Source organism: Delphinapterus leucas, chromosome 9 (assembly GCF_059928025.1).
Source record: "Delphinapterus leucas isolate spDelLeu-1000000601 "Yukka" chromosome 9, BTC_Dleu_Yukka2, whole genome shotgun sequence".
In the NCBI taxonomy this organism is placed as follows: domain Eukaryota; kingdom Metazoa; phylum Chordata; class Mammalia; order Artiodactyla; family Monodontidae; genus Delphinapterus; species Delphinapterus leucas.
In genome coordinates, this window is record NC_143137.1 from 98,641,979 (window position 1) to 98,656,973 (window position 14,995).

The 14,995-nt window shown below is 54.2% G+C and overlaps 1 protein-coding gene across 7 annotated transcripts in view; it reads right to left on the bottom strand.

The window, feature by feature from the left end:
- TNS3 (tensin 3) overlaps nt 1-14,995 on the bottom strand; it is a 226,005-nt gene that overhangs the window by 82,060 nt on the left and 128,950 nt on the right. For all 7 annotated transcript variants that reach the window (XM_089917889.1, XM_089917887.1, XM_089917886.1 and 4 more), the window contains 3 exons: nt 12,921-13,050; nt 12,516-12,581; nt 11,463-11,567 (listed from right to left, as the gene is read on the bottom strand). In XM_089917889.1, the coding sequence (XP_089774015.1) occupies nt 11,463-11,567; nt 12,516-12,581; nt 12,921-13,050 (301 nt within the window). The remainder of the gene's footprint in view (nt 1-11,462; nt 11,568-12,515; nt 12,582-12,920; nt 13,051-14,995) is intronic.

A 14,995-nucleotide genomic window follows, 5' to 3' on the forward strand; every position in this document is an offset into this window, starting at 1 on the left:
TGAGGCCTGGCGAGCACTGCCACTGAGCAAAGCAGCTGGAAGGGGGATGGGCCCAGGGCAGGAGGCTGGGCTGGGCGGGGTCAGTGACCCTCTACATCCTCTGGCCAGGTAGAGAGCTGCAGGTGGCTTTGGAAGTGTCCCAGGGATGGATGCCTCTTCCCTCGGGGGCCTGTGGAGGCTGCAGAACCTTCACAATCAGGAGAAACACCCAGGCTAGGCCGGCGTCCCTCTCAGCGGAGTCCTTGTCATCTCACCAAGTCAATAAGACTCCCCTGTGTTTGTACTGAATTAGCTCCTATTCCAAAACTATCGAGAGCTAAGAAAGGATGGCCACGCTGGGGCCTCTGAGAATATTACCTTCAGTCTACAACAGCACAGACGGTGACTGATAGATATGTCACAGGTGAGGTGAAATTTGCCCTTTTCCCCTAAACAAAAGGCAGAAGATGGCGATGAGCTGCTAGGAACCCCAGGGGTGTGAGAGCCTGGCCCAAGCCCCTCCTCAGGCCGAGTTCCAGAAATAACTCCACAGGGCACGGAGCTTCTCTGGATATGCTATCCTCATACCTTGCGAGCAAACGCCTGCCCGAACCCCCGAACCCAAAACTACCCCACTGAATGCCAGGCGGGGAGGTGGCACCTGGCCTGCCAGGGGGGCAGATGGAAACCGCTCCCTTTGGAGCCAAGTCGAGCTCTGTGTAAATGTTTTCTAAAACCGAGGCAGGCTGTAAATTCTTGAGAAAAACAGTGAGAGCAGGAGGGGGCGCGTTCCAGCCAGAGAGGCACAGGGCTGTCCGGGAAGGGACGTGCCAATGTCAGGGCCCAGCACCTGGGAAGCTGGAGCCACACCGATTCCAAGCACTCCTGGCGGTCCCCTGGGCGAGGCCCGGAATGCTGCGATAAAGGAGCGTTGGGCTTCACAGTGGGGAGGCAGCAGGCGTGTCCCGGCCACAGTGACCATGCCCCAGACAACCCACACAGACACGATGCTGGCAGGACCACTCCTAAGGGGGCCCCTCTCCTGTCCAACCAACACCCCAGCTCGGGCCATCCTGTCGAGGGCGCTTATCTTGGCAGCCGATTCCCTTCCAGGCACTCCAGTGAAAACAGGAGGTCCTGCGGCCCCACTCAGAGGCCACCTGGGCCAGCCAGCCGCAGAGCCGGCCACGAGCTTCTGCACATAAACCCCACTTCAAACCATCACTGAATCTCCAAGGGCAGAAGCAGCTAAGACCCCTCTAAACTGCAAACGAACAGTCTTCCCGGAGGCCTCCCTGGCTTCCCCTCTTGCCAGGTTAAAACTGCTGTTCAGCTCGTTCCTCACCAACGAACACCCTCTCCTCTCCCGGGAGTGCCATCCTATCCCTCTGGTACTTTTTCTGGCTGGCAACTCTCTGGTCTCAACTGAGGGTCTCTGCAGCCTAGCAGAAGCCGTGCACACGCGCGCACACATGCACACACATGCTCCCTGCTCACCTTCCTTCCAGACAGCCCTGCGGCTTGTTCAGCCCACATCTGTTGGGCCCTGAAGAAAGCCTTCAACCCCAGAACGCAGAATTCCGGGATGGGGGCATGTGTCCCCCGCAGGGACCCAGCCTCCCACTCTAGGTAGTGGAAGGTGGAAGATCTTGTTAGCTAAGAAAAGGACTTTGGTTCCACCCAAAAAGGCCAGTGCAATGTAAACACGAGGGCGGGGTTTCCTGCAATCAGGTTTAGTGAAATTTGAACCCTGAAGGCTCAGGAGGCGGGGAAAAGGCTTCTATTCGAGAGCCACCCAGCGGGACCAGTGTTCCCTTCCAAGCCTCCCGGGCTGACAAGCTGACGTGCGGAGCCAGCACCAAGCTGCCTGGGTTTACAAACCACAGTTTCAGCATCGTTTGCTTTCTTCGGCGTATCTGCCAGGAAGTCTTTGCCTTTACACCCTCCATCTCCTGGGGCTGTGTCTCTCTTTCAAGCTCAATGTGGCCAAGTTCACTGTCAGTGTTAACTGCACACAGCCTATCTTTCGGGGATTCCTTGCACACCCAGACCTCCACGTGCTGCCCAGCAACACCTCTGCACCTCAGGCCTCTTTATGTGCAACTTAGGTGGGCTTCAGCGAACGGTTTCCCCCTGTGCTTTGATGGCATGCTGGTCACAGCACAGCCACACTCTCCGAGTCTTAAATGAACCTAAGACACCAGAGCAAACAAGCAAAGCCGTTCTGATGCCTCCAGGATCCCACAGCACAACTGGAACCTTCACAAACGTCACCACCCAATCAGCCTGAGGGGGGGGAGACGGGACAGAGCCAGCAGGTCCCAGACACAGATTTCTCCAACAAACCCCCCAAACGGCCACCAAGGCACAGGTTACACTTGTGCTCAGGAGAAAGCATCTCTTTATTGCGGAACACAATGCACTGCTTGTGCAAGAAGGTCTATTCAGTTTGGTGTTCGGCAAAGGGTCCTGACCAACCCCCGTTCCTGTCGAGGGAACTGACATCATTGTGCCCACTCTGCAAATAACACTGTCACTGCAATAAAGGAAGTGACTAACTGATCACACAATACTTTGCGTCAAAGAATTCACATCAAAAGAAAAGACGTTAGAAACGGAAATCTGAAAGATCTGGTTTGAGGACTGAGACAAATGGGGCCTGGCCGCGTTGTAGCCAAGGTCATGTCCAGAGGGGGTGGAGGTCCTAGCCTTCTACAGGAGACAGTCTTCAAATCAGACCTCTGCATCCCAAAGCTGACAACCGTGTGAAAAAAACACAGAATAAGGTACCGACAATGAGGAAGAGACAGAAACAGCTGTACCCCGGCCAGTGGTCTCTTTTCTCCATTTCTAACAGAACGAAGCTGCGTGATTAGCTGTGTGTCAAAAGAAGCCTGGCCTTTCGTGTGGCTCATTTTCTACTGCGTGGGGCGCAGGGTGGGTTCTCCTCATGTTGACGGCAGCTTCACAAATGAACCACGACAGCCTCCATGAATGCATGGCAACTGGCACCAGTGTGACCTTCAGATCTTGGCAGTTGTGCTGCTACTCGCGCCCAAAACACCGTCATGTTTCCTCTGCTCCCACCTGTGGGTTTCCATCACACAGAGCCCATTCAGGCTGTTAGTGTCAACCTCTCCTGAAACAACATGGTCTTGTGACACTCTGCTGATGTGTGGCCAAAAGGGAGCCCTGCGGCTCAGTGTTTTTGAAAGGCCTCAAACCTTTCAAAGCTACAGAGGTAGAATTTTGTGCATGGGGTTACCTAACTGATACTGAAAAAGACTTGGTGGGTTCCCGAATGTTCCTGGGAGGAGTCGGCAAAGTGGGACAGGAGACCCGCAGAACGTTCAGTGTGATTCCTGGTGTAAGACCCATAAAGACAGAAGAAATATCCAGAAAAGGAAAACCAACTGGGACTAAAAGAAGTGGAAATTTCACAAAGTAGTAGGAAACACCGGCAGTATAAGAACAGCCCAAGGTCAAAACATGTATAAGAAGGTTCATAGCAGCATTAATCACAAGAGCCAAAAGGTGGAAATAACCCTAATGCCCACCTACTGATGAATGAATCAACACAATGGGGTCTAGCCACACTTTGGAACATTATTCGGCCATAAAAAAGGAGTGAAGTACCGAAACAAAATGAATGAACCCTCAAATCATCAGGCAAAGTGAAAGACACCTGTCACAAAAAGCCACACACTGCACGATTCCACTTGTGTGAAATGTCCAGACGAGGGAAATTCATAGAGAAGGAAGACGAGGTCACCTGGGGCTGGAAGAGAAGGACTGGGGAGTGACTGCTAGTGGGCACGGGGTTTCATTTGGGGCTGACAGAAATGTTCTGGAATTAGAAAGTGGTGACAATTGCCTGGCCAGACCCAGCCCCAGGCCCCAGAGGGACAGCTGCCCACCACGAGGCCGGGAGAGGTACCTCTGCCCCCGCCCCACTCCTTCCAAAACTCCTTTCCCTCTGGAAGCCCATGCTTTCCCTCCAGCCCCTCCTGAAGTACCTGCTTGGACTCCTAGAGCTACAGGGCATAGAGTCCGACCCCAGGAACACCCTCATTGCCACCATCAATACCATCGCCAAGAGAGCATTCCAATAAATGGCAGAGACCCATTTATTTAAAAGGAATAGGCACGTGATAACTGTCTCTACAGAGGCAAAATAAAGGATTTTCCCAGCTGCCCCTTCTTACAAAACACCTCCCTTTTCCCTTAATGCATGGGGAACTTTTCCCTCTTGAGGACCCCTGGGTCCGCTCCAATTTGCAGCCCTTTCCAAAGGGAGCGTGTGATAAAGTCACATCCGTGGGATCTGAAAGCCCACCCCCTCCATTCAGTAAGTCTGAAGAGATGGGAGGCAGGGTGACACTGCAACCACATCAGGCACGAGATGGAAGGAGAGGATACGTGCACGTGCTGGGAGGAGGACGCTCACGAGCAGCTCAGCCCCTTTCTCTCTCAGGCTTTTGCTTCTGCTGGTCAAACACTTCAAGTCTGGAGTCATTCCCGTATTGGTGACATTGCCAAAATGCCTGAGCCCTGCCTTGGCAGAAATGCACCTGCAGGCTCTGCAGGGAAGGCTGCAATCCTGCCCGTTATTGAGGAAGTTCTCCCCACGGAGGACACAGAAGGAAATTCACCAGATTGGATCTGAGCTTAACTCACGCAGCCAACGTGCCACTGCCCAGGCCAGGAGGGAAGCGGCCGGAAGGGGCTCGACTGAGATGCGACCTGGTAAAAGTGGGTCTGCAAGAGCTTTTAAACAAGGGGACAGGAAAGAAACCCCTCCCCACGCCACATGTACACACGCTCTGAGTTCACTCTCATGTACAAGTTGTGTGACTTGGGGTTTTAGGGAAACCAGGGGGTCGGGCCCACTTCTAGTTTCATCTCTCAGAGAACCCACCAGCCGCTGGTCCCCAAGGCAGGGCGCCAGTGACAGAGTGCTCCAGAGACGGGATGCAGGGCACAGGCGGGGATCCCCGGGTGCCTGCTGCTACAGCAGGTGCAGCATCGAAGGGCAGGAGCGATGCCGACGCTAGTCATAAAGGGCAGGAGGAAAAAGTGAGAGCGGGATAAACATGCACTTGGCTGGAGTCTAGGGATGTACTGGAGCTGCGGGCAGGTCAACAGCCACCTGCCTTTCAGAACCCTGCCCCAGAGCACAGGACACGCTCGCTCCTGCGGTGGGTCCCACAGAACATGCTCGCTCCTGCAGTGGGTCCCACAGGGATGGGGGCAAGTTGGGGGCCAAGGACCCCGGTGAAATCAAGCCAACTCTCAGTGCCTCTGTTCACGGTCTGTCCTGGGGTAATGCTACTTAATGCTTCCAGCCATCCCTGGGAGACTGACATGGGCTAATTCATGCAAACTCGTCCAGGACGACATGAATTCTGAGTCGATTTCTCTGACACCACTTGGGCTAGAAAAGCAATGGATTCTGAGGTGGCAGCTCAGGGCCGGTCATGACTCATTAACAGCTTCTGACATCGCACTTAACTCTTCTGACAGGATCCAGTCCATTTCAAAAAGCTAACACCCAAAGGACTTTATGGTTCTTAGCACAGATGGTGAGACTCTTGTATTTCAGATAAGATGAAGCCACGGCCCTCCATCCCAACCGCTGCCTGAAATCCCTTATCAGGGGAGGATTAGCTCTGGGTCAGGGGTTCTCACCTGGAAGGGGACCTGGCAAGGCCAGTGGGTCAGAGGCTGTAAATCAAGAGAGCACAAGGAGGGTGCTTGCTGAGGTCTGAGCGAGAGGCCCACCTCATCCATCTAAACGCAAATGCCATCAGCATTTGACACAGTGTGGGCTGGGTTAACGCCGTTACTCTGCTCGGAACCGTCAAAGCAAGCCATGCTTGGAAAAGCCTGGCTGGGCGCAGGATCTAAGCAAATTCTTCTCAGTCTGGATACAGAGAGTGGAGGCATTCAGTGAGTGGTGGCCGTGGCCAGACACTGATGACACATACACACACGTGTGCACACACACATACACACATGTACACTGACGAGGCAGCCCCTAAGTTCTGGAAGCTCAGCCAACAGCGTTCCCATGCTGCCAGCGGGGAGCCTGGCCTTGGACAGAGAACAGATCCAGGACCTAAGGTCTGATCCCCCAGATTCCAGTGGACCCTCCTTCTGCTAAGTCGCCAAAACTTGCTTTGCTTTTCCAAATCTCAACACCCAACCACAACTTCTGGGAAGAAATGCTTTCAAATCCATGTTCAAAATGGCAACACCTAAATGTCACAAATGGACCTGGCACTTCTAACTCTGCACACACCCGTGGCCAGCCGCTTCCTGACCCAACTTGTCAGCAGGCCACTGCCGCAGGCTCTGCAGAGCGTCCTGCCTGGGAGAGTGAGAGGACGGCGTCTTACTGTGAAGGTGGTGAGAAATCTAAGTCTCCCTCTCCTGCAACCAGCCCCCATGAAGCTCTGGGACAACTGTGGTCACCTGGGAGGCTGAGTCTGAACTACAGGATGTTTATAAGGTAGCAACTTGAAGTAGCAGAACCAAAACCTGGAGGACGGTGGCCCCCGTCTATGCAACCTGGGATCCACGAGTTTTACCGGTGGCCAGAAACTCATTCGTTGGTTAAAGCCAGGAACAGAGGAAAGGGGGGCACAGCAAGGCTTCATGCCCAACCGTGGGCTGTTCTGGAAGCTTCCCTGCCCCAACCCCTGAGTTGAATCTGGCGGAGAGTCTTAGTCATCTACCTCCTAAATAGGAAACCGCCTACTGCCCACCCAGAGCCACACCCGAGTCCAGGGCCTGCAGAAGCCTCTTCACTGCTGCCCTCCTGTCCGGGCCCTGACACCGCCCTTCACCCAGCGCCTGCCGCCTCCTGCAGCATGCCTGCAATGAGGCAGGTAAACACCGGGCTCCCCCACGCCCCCTTCCCGCACCCCTGCCTACAAGAGCCATCTTCTTCCTGCATCCCCCTCGAATAGACAGGCTGAGTAGCTGCTTCTCTTCCACACTTCCCTAATTCCCGGTACCTAGTCCTCCCATGGTACATGGGGCATCTTATGGCCACTGCTGAGGTAGACAGAGAGACAGGTACACATACACACACTTGCGCACACATCCACATCCACACATGTACACATAAACACACATATGTACGCACGAACACACATACACACCGTGTATATTAAACACATACACACATATATACACATACACACATATATGCACACGCATACATATATACATACACACATATACACACACACACACATACATACACAAATACACACATAGGTATGTCTTCCCCATGAGGTCTGCTTATTTTCTCTCCCTGAGCTCATCACAGCACCAGAAACACAGCAGCCCCTAAGGAAATATGAGACGTGTGAAAAAGGGAAAACGTATGTAGAATAGAAAAGAACTCCCAGAGCTGGGGTTATCTCTAGGATGATCTAATTAAAATAGGCCATTTCAGACAAGGACGTGCCTCGTCGAGCGAGACAGAAAGAGCAGGAGAGCAGCCCCAGAGCCGCAGCCCTCGTGGGAGACAGGGGCGGGGCTGTGCGCACTTGCTTTGCTGGGAACCTGCGTCACTCCCGGCCTCCAGCGGGGGGCTCAACACTGCCTCTGGGCGTGGCACCCCAAGCCCAGGGACCCGTGCGGTGCGGTGGGCACCCCCCCAGCCATCACAGCCTGCTGGCGCAACGCACTCTGTGTCACAAAAAGTTGTAGCAGCAGCGACATTCATCGTTGAGCAGCGTCAGCACCAAGATGAGAGACGGGAACAGAAAGGTTTTCTGGGTGGAACAGAAAAGTCACCAGAGCCGAGAGCAAGGCCCCACTTGGTGTCGCCGTGCCGTGCTGCCACCTGGCCGTGCAGGGAAAGACAGACACGTGCTTCTCCCACATCTCAGGGTGCCGCACACCCTCACCGACCTCATGTTAGACCAGGGTCTCCATCAGTCTCTGGGCTTCAGAGGAAGTGATAACACTGTTTATAGGACCCCGTCATCTGAAGGATGTGCTCAGTGCCTCGTGCTGATCATTTCACTGCATCCTCTCAGCAGCTCTGGAGCTACACTATTCCCACCGTGCAGAGGAGGAAAGAACACAGTAACTTGTCCAAGGCCACACAGCACAGGCAGAGAGGCAGGAAAACAAACCCAGGCAGCTGGGGCAGAGCTGTGACTCTTAGACCGCCCTGGGACAGGCCGGTTGTGGTCCCTGGGCGCAGAGGACTTAAGCCCGCGGGAGGGACAAAAGGAACAGAAACAGTAAGTACAGCCAATCCCCATCATTCATGATTCCATACCTGAAAATTCACCTGCTCACTAAGAATTCCGTACTTGTAACCCTCAAAGCAATACACACAGCATTTTCGTGCTCACTCACTGACATGCACAGGGTGGTAGAAGTTTCCAGGGTCCCACACACAGGCTCGTAGCTGTGGTGGAACAAAGGAACCCCTGCCTTCTCCTTTCAGATCTCACACCATAAAGTGGCCTTCTCCAGGTCTATTTCATGCCACACTTTTTGCATTTCCGTGCACTTTGTTGGTGCTTTTTCTATTTACGGTGGCCCCCCAGCAAAGTGCTGAAGCGCTGTTCCACAGAGCCGGAGGCCATGAGGTGTCTTATGGAGGAAACACGGGTGTAGATCAGCTCTGCTCAGGCATGAGTTACAGGGCTGCCAGCCAGGAGTTCAATGTTAATGAACCACCAATATAGAGTCGGTAAGGTGTCTTTAGACAAAACAGCGCTCGCTGCCCTGTCCTGTCACCCGACGCAAGTGGGGATGCCCAACGCAGCTCAACTCCATTTCCTGGGCCCCGAGCAGAGGGCTCACCGTGCAGCCGGGGCCCCGAGGGCAGTGCCCAGAGATGGTCAAGCCCACTGGGGTAGACAGTCACATCTGTCCAGAAGCTCACCACCCAGTGCCCCAGAAATATATCTTTTCTCTTCAAACTGCCTAGAGGGGATTATGCTGTCTGCAGGCCTCACCCTGGCCCAGGGACCAGCAGGTTTTCAGCTGGAAGGATGAGGTTTGCACCAAATAGCATTGGGGTCAAATAGGCCCAGACTTGAGTCCCGTTTCCACGGTCTCTGTCCTGCGTGATCTTGAACACACGACAACTCACTCAGCTTCACCCGTGATCACCAAGAGTACACAACCCCGAATGGCTACCAGCACCCCTCACCAATGTCTAGCTTTTGATTTCTCTTGGGAACTGCCCCCTTTATCTCTAAAATGGATCGCAGGCTCTGATGTGGATTAAATAAAGTGGCATAGGAGAGGCTCCGGCAGGCTGCCCTGCTGTCTGCCCTCACCCCTCCCAACTCCTCTCTCCTTGAAATAGCGCCCCACGAAATTCTGATGGGGCGGCGGGACCCCCATCGCCCCGCCAGGGCCACAGAGCCGGGAGCAGAGGAGTCACTCTCCACAACGAAGACAGGACACTTGGAATCACTTGTCCACATCCTCACTCAGACATAACAGGTGGGTCAAGGTCCCTGACAGAAGGCCACTGTGGAGGGTCCATTCCAGGACAGCAGGGATTTCCAAAGATGAATACAGCTTACGTAATGCTTCTGTGTGTGTGTGTTTTTTGGGGTTTTTTTTTTTTTTCAATCAGTAGGGACTAGGGATGGAAGTGCAGATAGAAGAGAGGGCTACAACATCATTTTCTAGCCAAAAGACACGGTTCCATAGGCTACCAAACCCTGGAGAGAGTTTTGCCCTGATGGAAGCATGGCTGAGACCCTGTTTCCTGCCGGCCAAGGCCCCCACCTTTGCAGGTCTGGGGGCCCAGTTGCGCCCTCCTCCAGGGACCCAAGCAAGGGGCTGCAGCTCCAGGTGAGAGCTAAGGGCATCGGGAATGAGTTCACCGATGCAGGTCAGCCTCACCGAGGAGCCCTGGAGAGTTGGGGGAAGGGAGGGAACTTCAGGAAGGGTAATGTTTCCATGTGAGGGAAGCTGTGTATGCTTTCTGGAAGGTGGCTATGCAAGGGTCTGCAGGGCCTTGGCAGCAGGGGCCACAGAGGCAGCACTTAACAACCATGAGAACTCAGAACGCCACATGAGTTCCACCGAGATCAAGTGCAATTGAGGAGGGGCCAGATCGGGGTAGGGGATTAAGAGGTACAAACTATTACGTATATAATAAATAAGCTACAGGATATATTGTACAGCACAGGGAATATAGCCAATATTCTATAATAACTCGAAATGGAGTATAACCTTTCAAAATTGTAAATCACCATGTTGTACACCTGTAACTTATATAATATTGTACATCAAGTATACCTCAATTTTGGCTTCCCTGGTGGCGCAGTGGTTGAGAGTCCGCCTGCCGATGCAGGGGACGCAGGTTCGTGCCCCGGTCCGGGAGGATCCCACATGCCGCGGAGCGGCTGGGCCCGTGAGCCATGGCCGCTGAGCCTGCTCGTCCGGAGGCTGTGCTCCGCAACGAGAGAGGCCACAACAGTGAGAGGCCCGCGTACCGCAAAAAAAAAAAAAAATAGTATACCTCAATTTTGAAAAAAAGTGGATTCGAGAGGTCTAAGAAAAAAAATCAAGAGCTCCTGGGAACCCCTCTGATGGAATGCAGTGTGGTGGACGTGCCAGGCACTGCAACAGTGCTTAGTATGTGCAAATGCTTGACAGGGGCTCCAGGGGAGCAGTTGGGTGAAGAAACCAGACAGGGGCCACCCCAGCTGTGAAACACGCAGCCAGCCTTTAGAAACCGCGCCTGAAGTACAACAGTGACGCGGGCTTCACCTCTAGATAGCAGGAGGGTCTGCATCGCAAAAATACTGACACGAGCCCAGACACCCCCGGTGGACAAGTAGAGGAGCCTCACGCCCCCTGGCGTGGACCGCAGACATCCCCAGCCGCCGGTCCCCGCGAGCCCAGAGATGCACAAAGATGGACACTGGCGGAGTTACCTCCACAAGACTCGCTTTTAGCTATTTAATGTCTGGATGAAAGTAACTGGACAAAAATGTTTTGATTTTTCTCTCCCAAATCAGGTCTGTTCTCAATTGGTGGTTGAAAAAGACGAAAGGCCAGTGTTCTCAAGTGCCTAGAAGAAGACTGATCCCTCTTCTTTGAAATCAGCCTCCAGGGGCTTCTTTCTATAAACCTGTTCATTCCTTTCCTCCTTCATGATACTTGTGACCCAAACTGCATATCCCGTGGCAAAGAGAGAATATGTTTGAGAGAGACAGACTCACAAAAACAGAGATTAAGTGATGCAGCCATACAACCAGGACACCAGTGTAATGAGCAAACAGAAATAAAACCAAGCCCGATTCCCACGAGCGCCCTCAGACTCACAACTGCAGGGGTCCCGGAGACTCACAACGGCAGGGGTCCCGGCCGGCAGGGTTCCCAGCCTCCAAGCAGACCGCAAGGAGATTTCTGATCTAAACGTGAACAGACTGCTTTTTCTGGGCCCTATTCTCTGGTAACTGACACCAGGTAACCAGACTCACCTTCACCGTCTGCGCTCAGGTTCTCGTACGAGTCCCAGCGGATCAGCGGGTCTGCCGTGTTGAAGTCCACAATCACCCCGTGGTCGTTTTGCAAATGCTCACACCCTGCAGGGCGGTGGGACGGGGGCAAGTTAGTTAGAGAGAAGCCGGTGCCTCTGGGCATCTGCCAGCCATGAGGCAGAGAAGCCGCCGCATCTGAGTGTCCAAGCCCAGCCCCCTCCCACACGCCCTCCAGTAATCAGAGCTGCTGTGCGCTGTTTGGGATGAACTGAACAACGGTGAACACCACTTGGCAGAAAGGAAAGACGAACATCGGTCCTCCACCCCACCGGGTACGGGGCTCTGGGCGCTGTCTCTGCACTAAGGGATCACGCGGATGGCTTGGCACGTCAAGGACCCAGAGGCACCCAGAGCATCGGCCTCAGGGCAGGTGGACGGGAGGGGCAGGTTTGGGCCCTCCCTCGAGGCTCCCTGATCATTCTGAGGATGCCAGGAGGGTTCTTACCCCACAGCCTTGCATTTAATAGTTCATGCCTAAATCTATGGCACTGGGCACAGAAGTAGGGTGCTTCTTTTCCACAGCTATTAAAAACTGAATTAAAACTTTCACAAGTATGGATCTTGGTGATGGAAATGAACCATCTGCCTCCACGATAAAGGGACTGATTTCTCTTTAAATGTATTCTTAGAAGAAAGGAGAGAGTCTGTTTTGCTCATAAATATTTGCAGTCTACTATATTTCTAATCGTCTTTAAAAACATGTAGCTGTTTGTTGAGGGAGACGTAAACAGGGCATCAAGACACAGCCCCAGTCCTAAGGTTGGGCCCTTCCTTGGGTGAGTCACACCATCTCTGGGGTCTTATTGACCCACCTGGGCCCTACTGTCTCTAAGGCAATGCCCTCCCACTGTCTAATATCCTACTATTTTTTAAAATATGTTATATTTCCAATTATGTGCAGAGGTGGGAAGCCAGACAGAGGCCCCAGCATATGCATCACCCAACCAGGTCAGCATCCTGCCCCCTGGTTGCAGCATTCTGCATTCTACCCACCTTGAATCTTCTCAGGAGTGGCTGAGAAGACTAACTCAATCTTCCCATTATCAGGAAAACGGTCATCTAAAAAAGAAATCTTATGTCAACAAATTTGGAGACAATGAGATGGGAAAGGGTGGATGAATTTTGTCCTCATATTCCAACCAGGACAACACCCTTCCCAAACCTCCAACAGCGCACCAATGACAGAGGACGTATCAGTAGTTTCACCGTTTCTCTAGAAATTTTTCTTTGTTGGGTCAGTTGCCAGTCTTTTGTGAGACTGGTAATGATTTTGTCAACAGGCTGACTTACGGGTGGAGCGGGGGAGAGCAGTGAAAGAAACACATGAGGCCGCCGGGGGTCGCCCGCCGAGCGTCCACTCCCCACACCCCCAGTCTGGACTCGGGGCAGGGACCTCACCTTTGCTGGCGTTGTCCAAATCCTCCTTTGCAAACACAAGTCCATAGCCCTGAACAGCCCCGGTGTGAAACTGCAGGCGGAAAATGACGTCTCGGGTGGCCGAGCGGTACTTCTTGTGGTAGCACTTGACCTGGGGTAAAGAGGGTGTGTCCTCAGGGGAGCCCATGCCCGCGGAGGGCGCTTGCCGGGGGGTACACAGGCCGCTCCCTTCCAGGAGGGGCTGGGCGTGCGCGCAGCCACCAGCAGCTCCCAACCCAGGAGACGGGCTGCAAACGTCACCGCGGCTTTGGTCCTTCCGGAGGACACCTGTGCTGTTCCAACAGGACAGGAATCCCACAGTCCTCAGTCCTCAGACGGCCCACACCTCTACTTTGGAAGACAGCTGAGGAATGAAATTCCGTGGCCTCTTCCTCCTCGTTTCATCTAAACTGTCCATGTTTCACCTTAAAGCCTTTCTGTTCTCATGAAAGAAGGAGGCGGTCACCACTTTCTGGACTACACTCAATATTTATGTTGCGTGTTATGATTCAGAGAGAGAGAGAGAGAGAGATGGGGAGAAGGGAGAGGAAGGGAAGGGGAAAGGGAGAGAGGCCTTGGAATTGAAATTCCACTGCTGGGTTGTCCAGACATCCTGAATGGCCACTTGAGACCAGTCTCCAGAATCACCAGGGATGTGATTTGAACTCAGGCTGTGGCTCCGTGGCCCTAGGTCCCTGGGAGCAACTCAGGCCCCTGGAGTGACTGTGCTGCTATGGAGGGTGGAAGCACCCCTTCCTGGCACGCGGCAGGGAAGGGTGGGCAGGGGAGGGGCCCTGGCGTCGTTTCCCACCTTTACACGGGGGCCTCCCTGCCCCTGCCTGAGGGGTCTGTGGACGGCGCTGGCCACGAGGAGGGCTCGAAGGTCATGGCGGGGTGGCGTGCTGCAGGAGAGGGGACCCTTCCTCCCTCCCATGGCAGGGCAGGGCTCCTTTCCAGTGTCCCCAGGGGTCCAAGACCAGAAGCAGGCTGGATCTTGCCCTCAGACACTCAGCAGAGGTGGCCACTCATGCACTGAGCATGCCCGGGAGGAGGGGAGTCTGGAGGTGCAGGGATCTCAGAGGCAGCCATGCTCACAAGAGAGACTCTGCTTGGAAAAAGCTGGGCTTCAACGATTCTGTGCAAGCTCACTGACCGTCCAGACCAGCGATGCGGGAGGATGTCGCAGGTGACCGGTCTATAACTCTCACCAGTGAAACCACCACTCGAGAGAAAAAATAAAGGCCCAAGGAGCCGCGGCCAGCGTGTCAGGAACCGTGCCCCTTAGGGTAGACCCAGAGGTCGTCTACCTTTGTGCTCTCTACAAGGAGACAGTCTGATAAAAAATGTAAACAGACCGTCAGGGGAGTGTTTCACGTTGACACAAACGAGCTGAGCACTGACGAAGCGGGAGGTGCCAGGCGGCCTGTGCACATGCGGCCAGTGGGGATCGAGACTCAGGCCTGGCCCCCGGCCCCTGGCCAGGGAACCGGCCAACGAGACTTCTGCAGAAACATGAAGCCTTCAATTTGCTTTCCAACAGCAAATGGATCGCCGGCCGCAAGTCCTCTCCCGCACCGCCTGGGGTCTGGATCCTCAGCAGGGCCCCCTCAAAGGCTGTCCTCTCAGCCTTCCTTCCAGAGTGTGCTACCTGCATCCTCACCCCTCCAAGGCCCTCGCCCCACACTGACCGCGCTGACCGCTCAGCAGAGGTCCCACACGTGCTGCGGTGGAGACTCCCACGCAGAGGACGTGCCCATCTCTGTGGGGTGATGGACCCCCCCTCTCCGTTTGCCTTTTTCCACTGGTACCTTGGAAGTACGAGGGAAAAGGGGAGAAGACTGGAGAAACGGAAAGAGAGTTTCAGGCGCACACCAGTCTGGCCCTTAAATCTTTATCGATACTGAGGGGGACTGAGGCTGAAAATAACCCAACAAGGCCTCCAGAAGCTGACATCCACTGAGGGAAGCAGCCCCAGGCCAGCCCACAGGGTCACGCTACACAGAGCTGGCAGCTCCCCCAAGCTGGCACCAGGTGGACACGGGGGCGTCGCAGGCGCT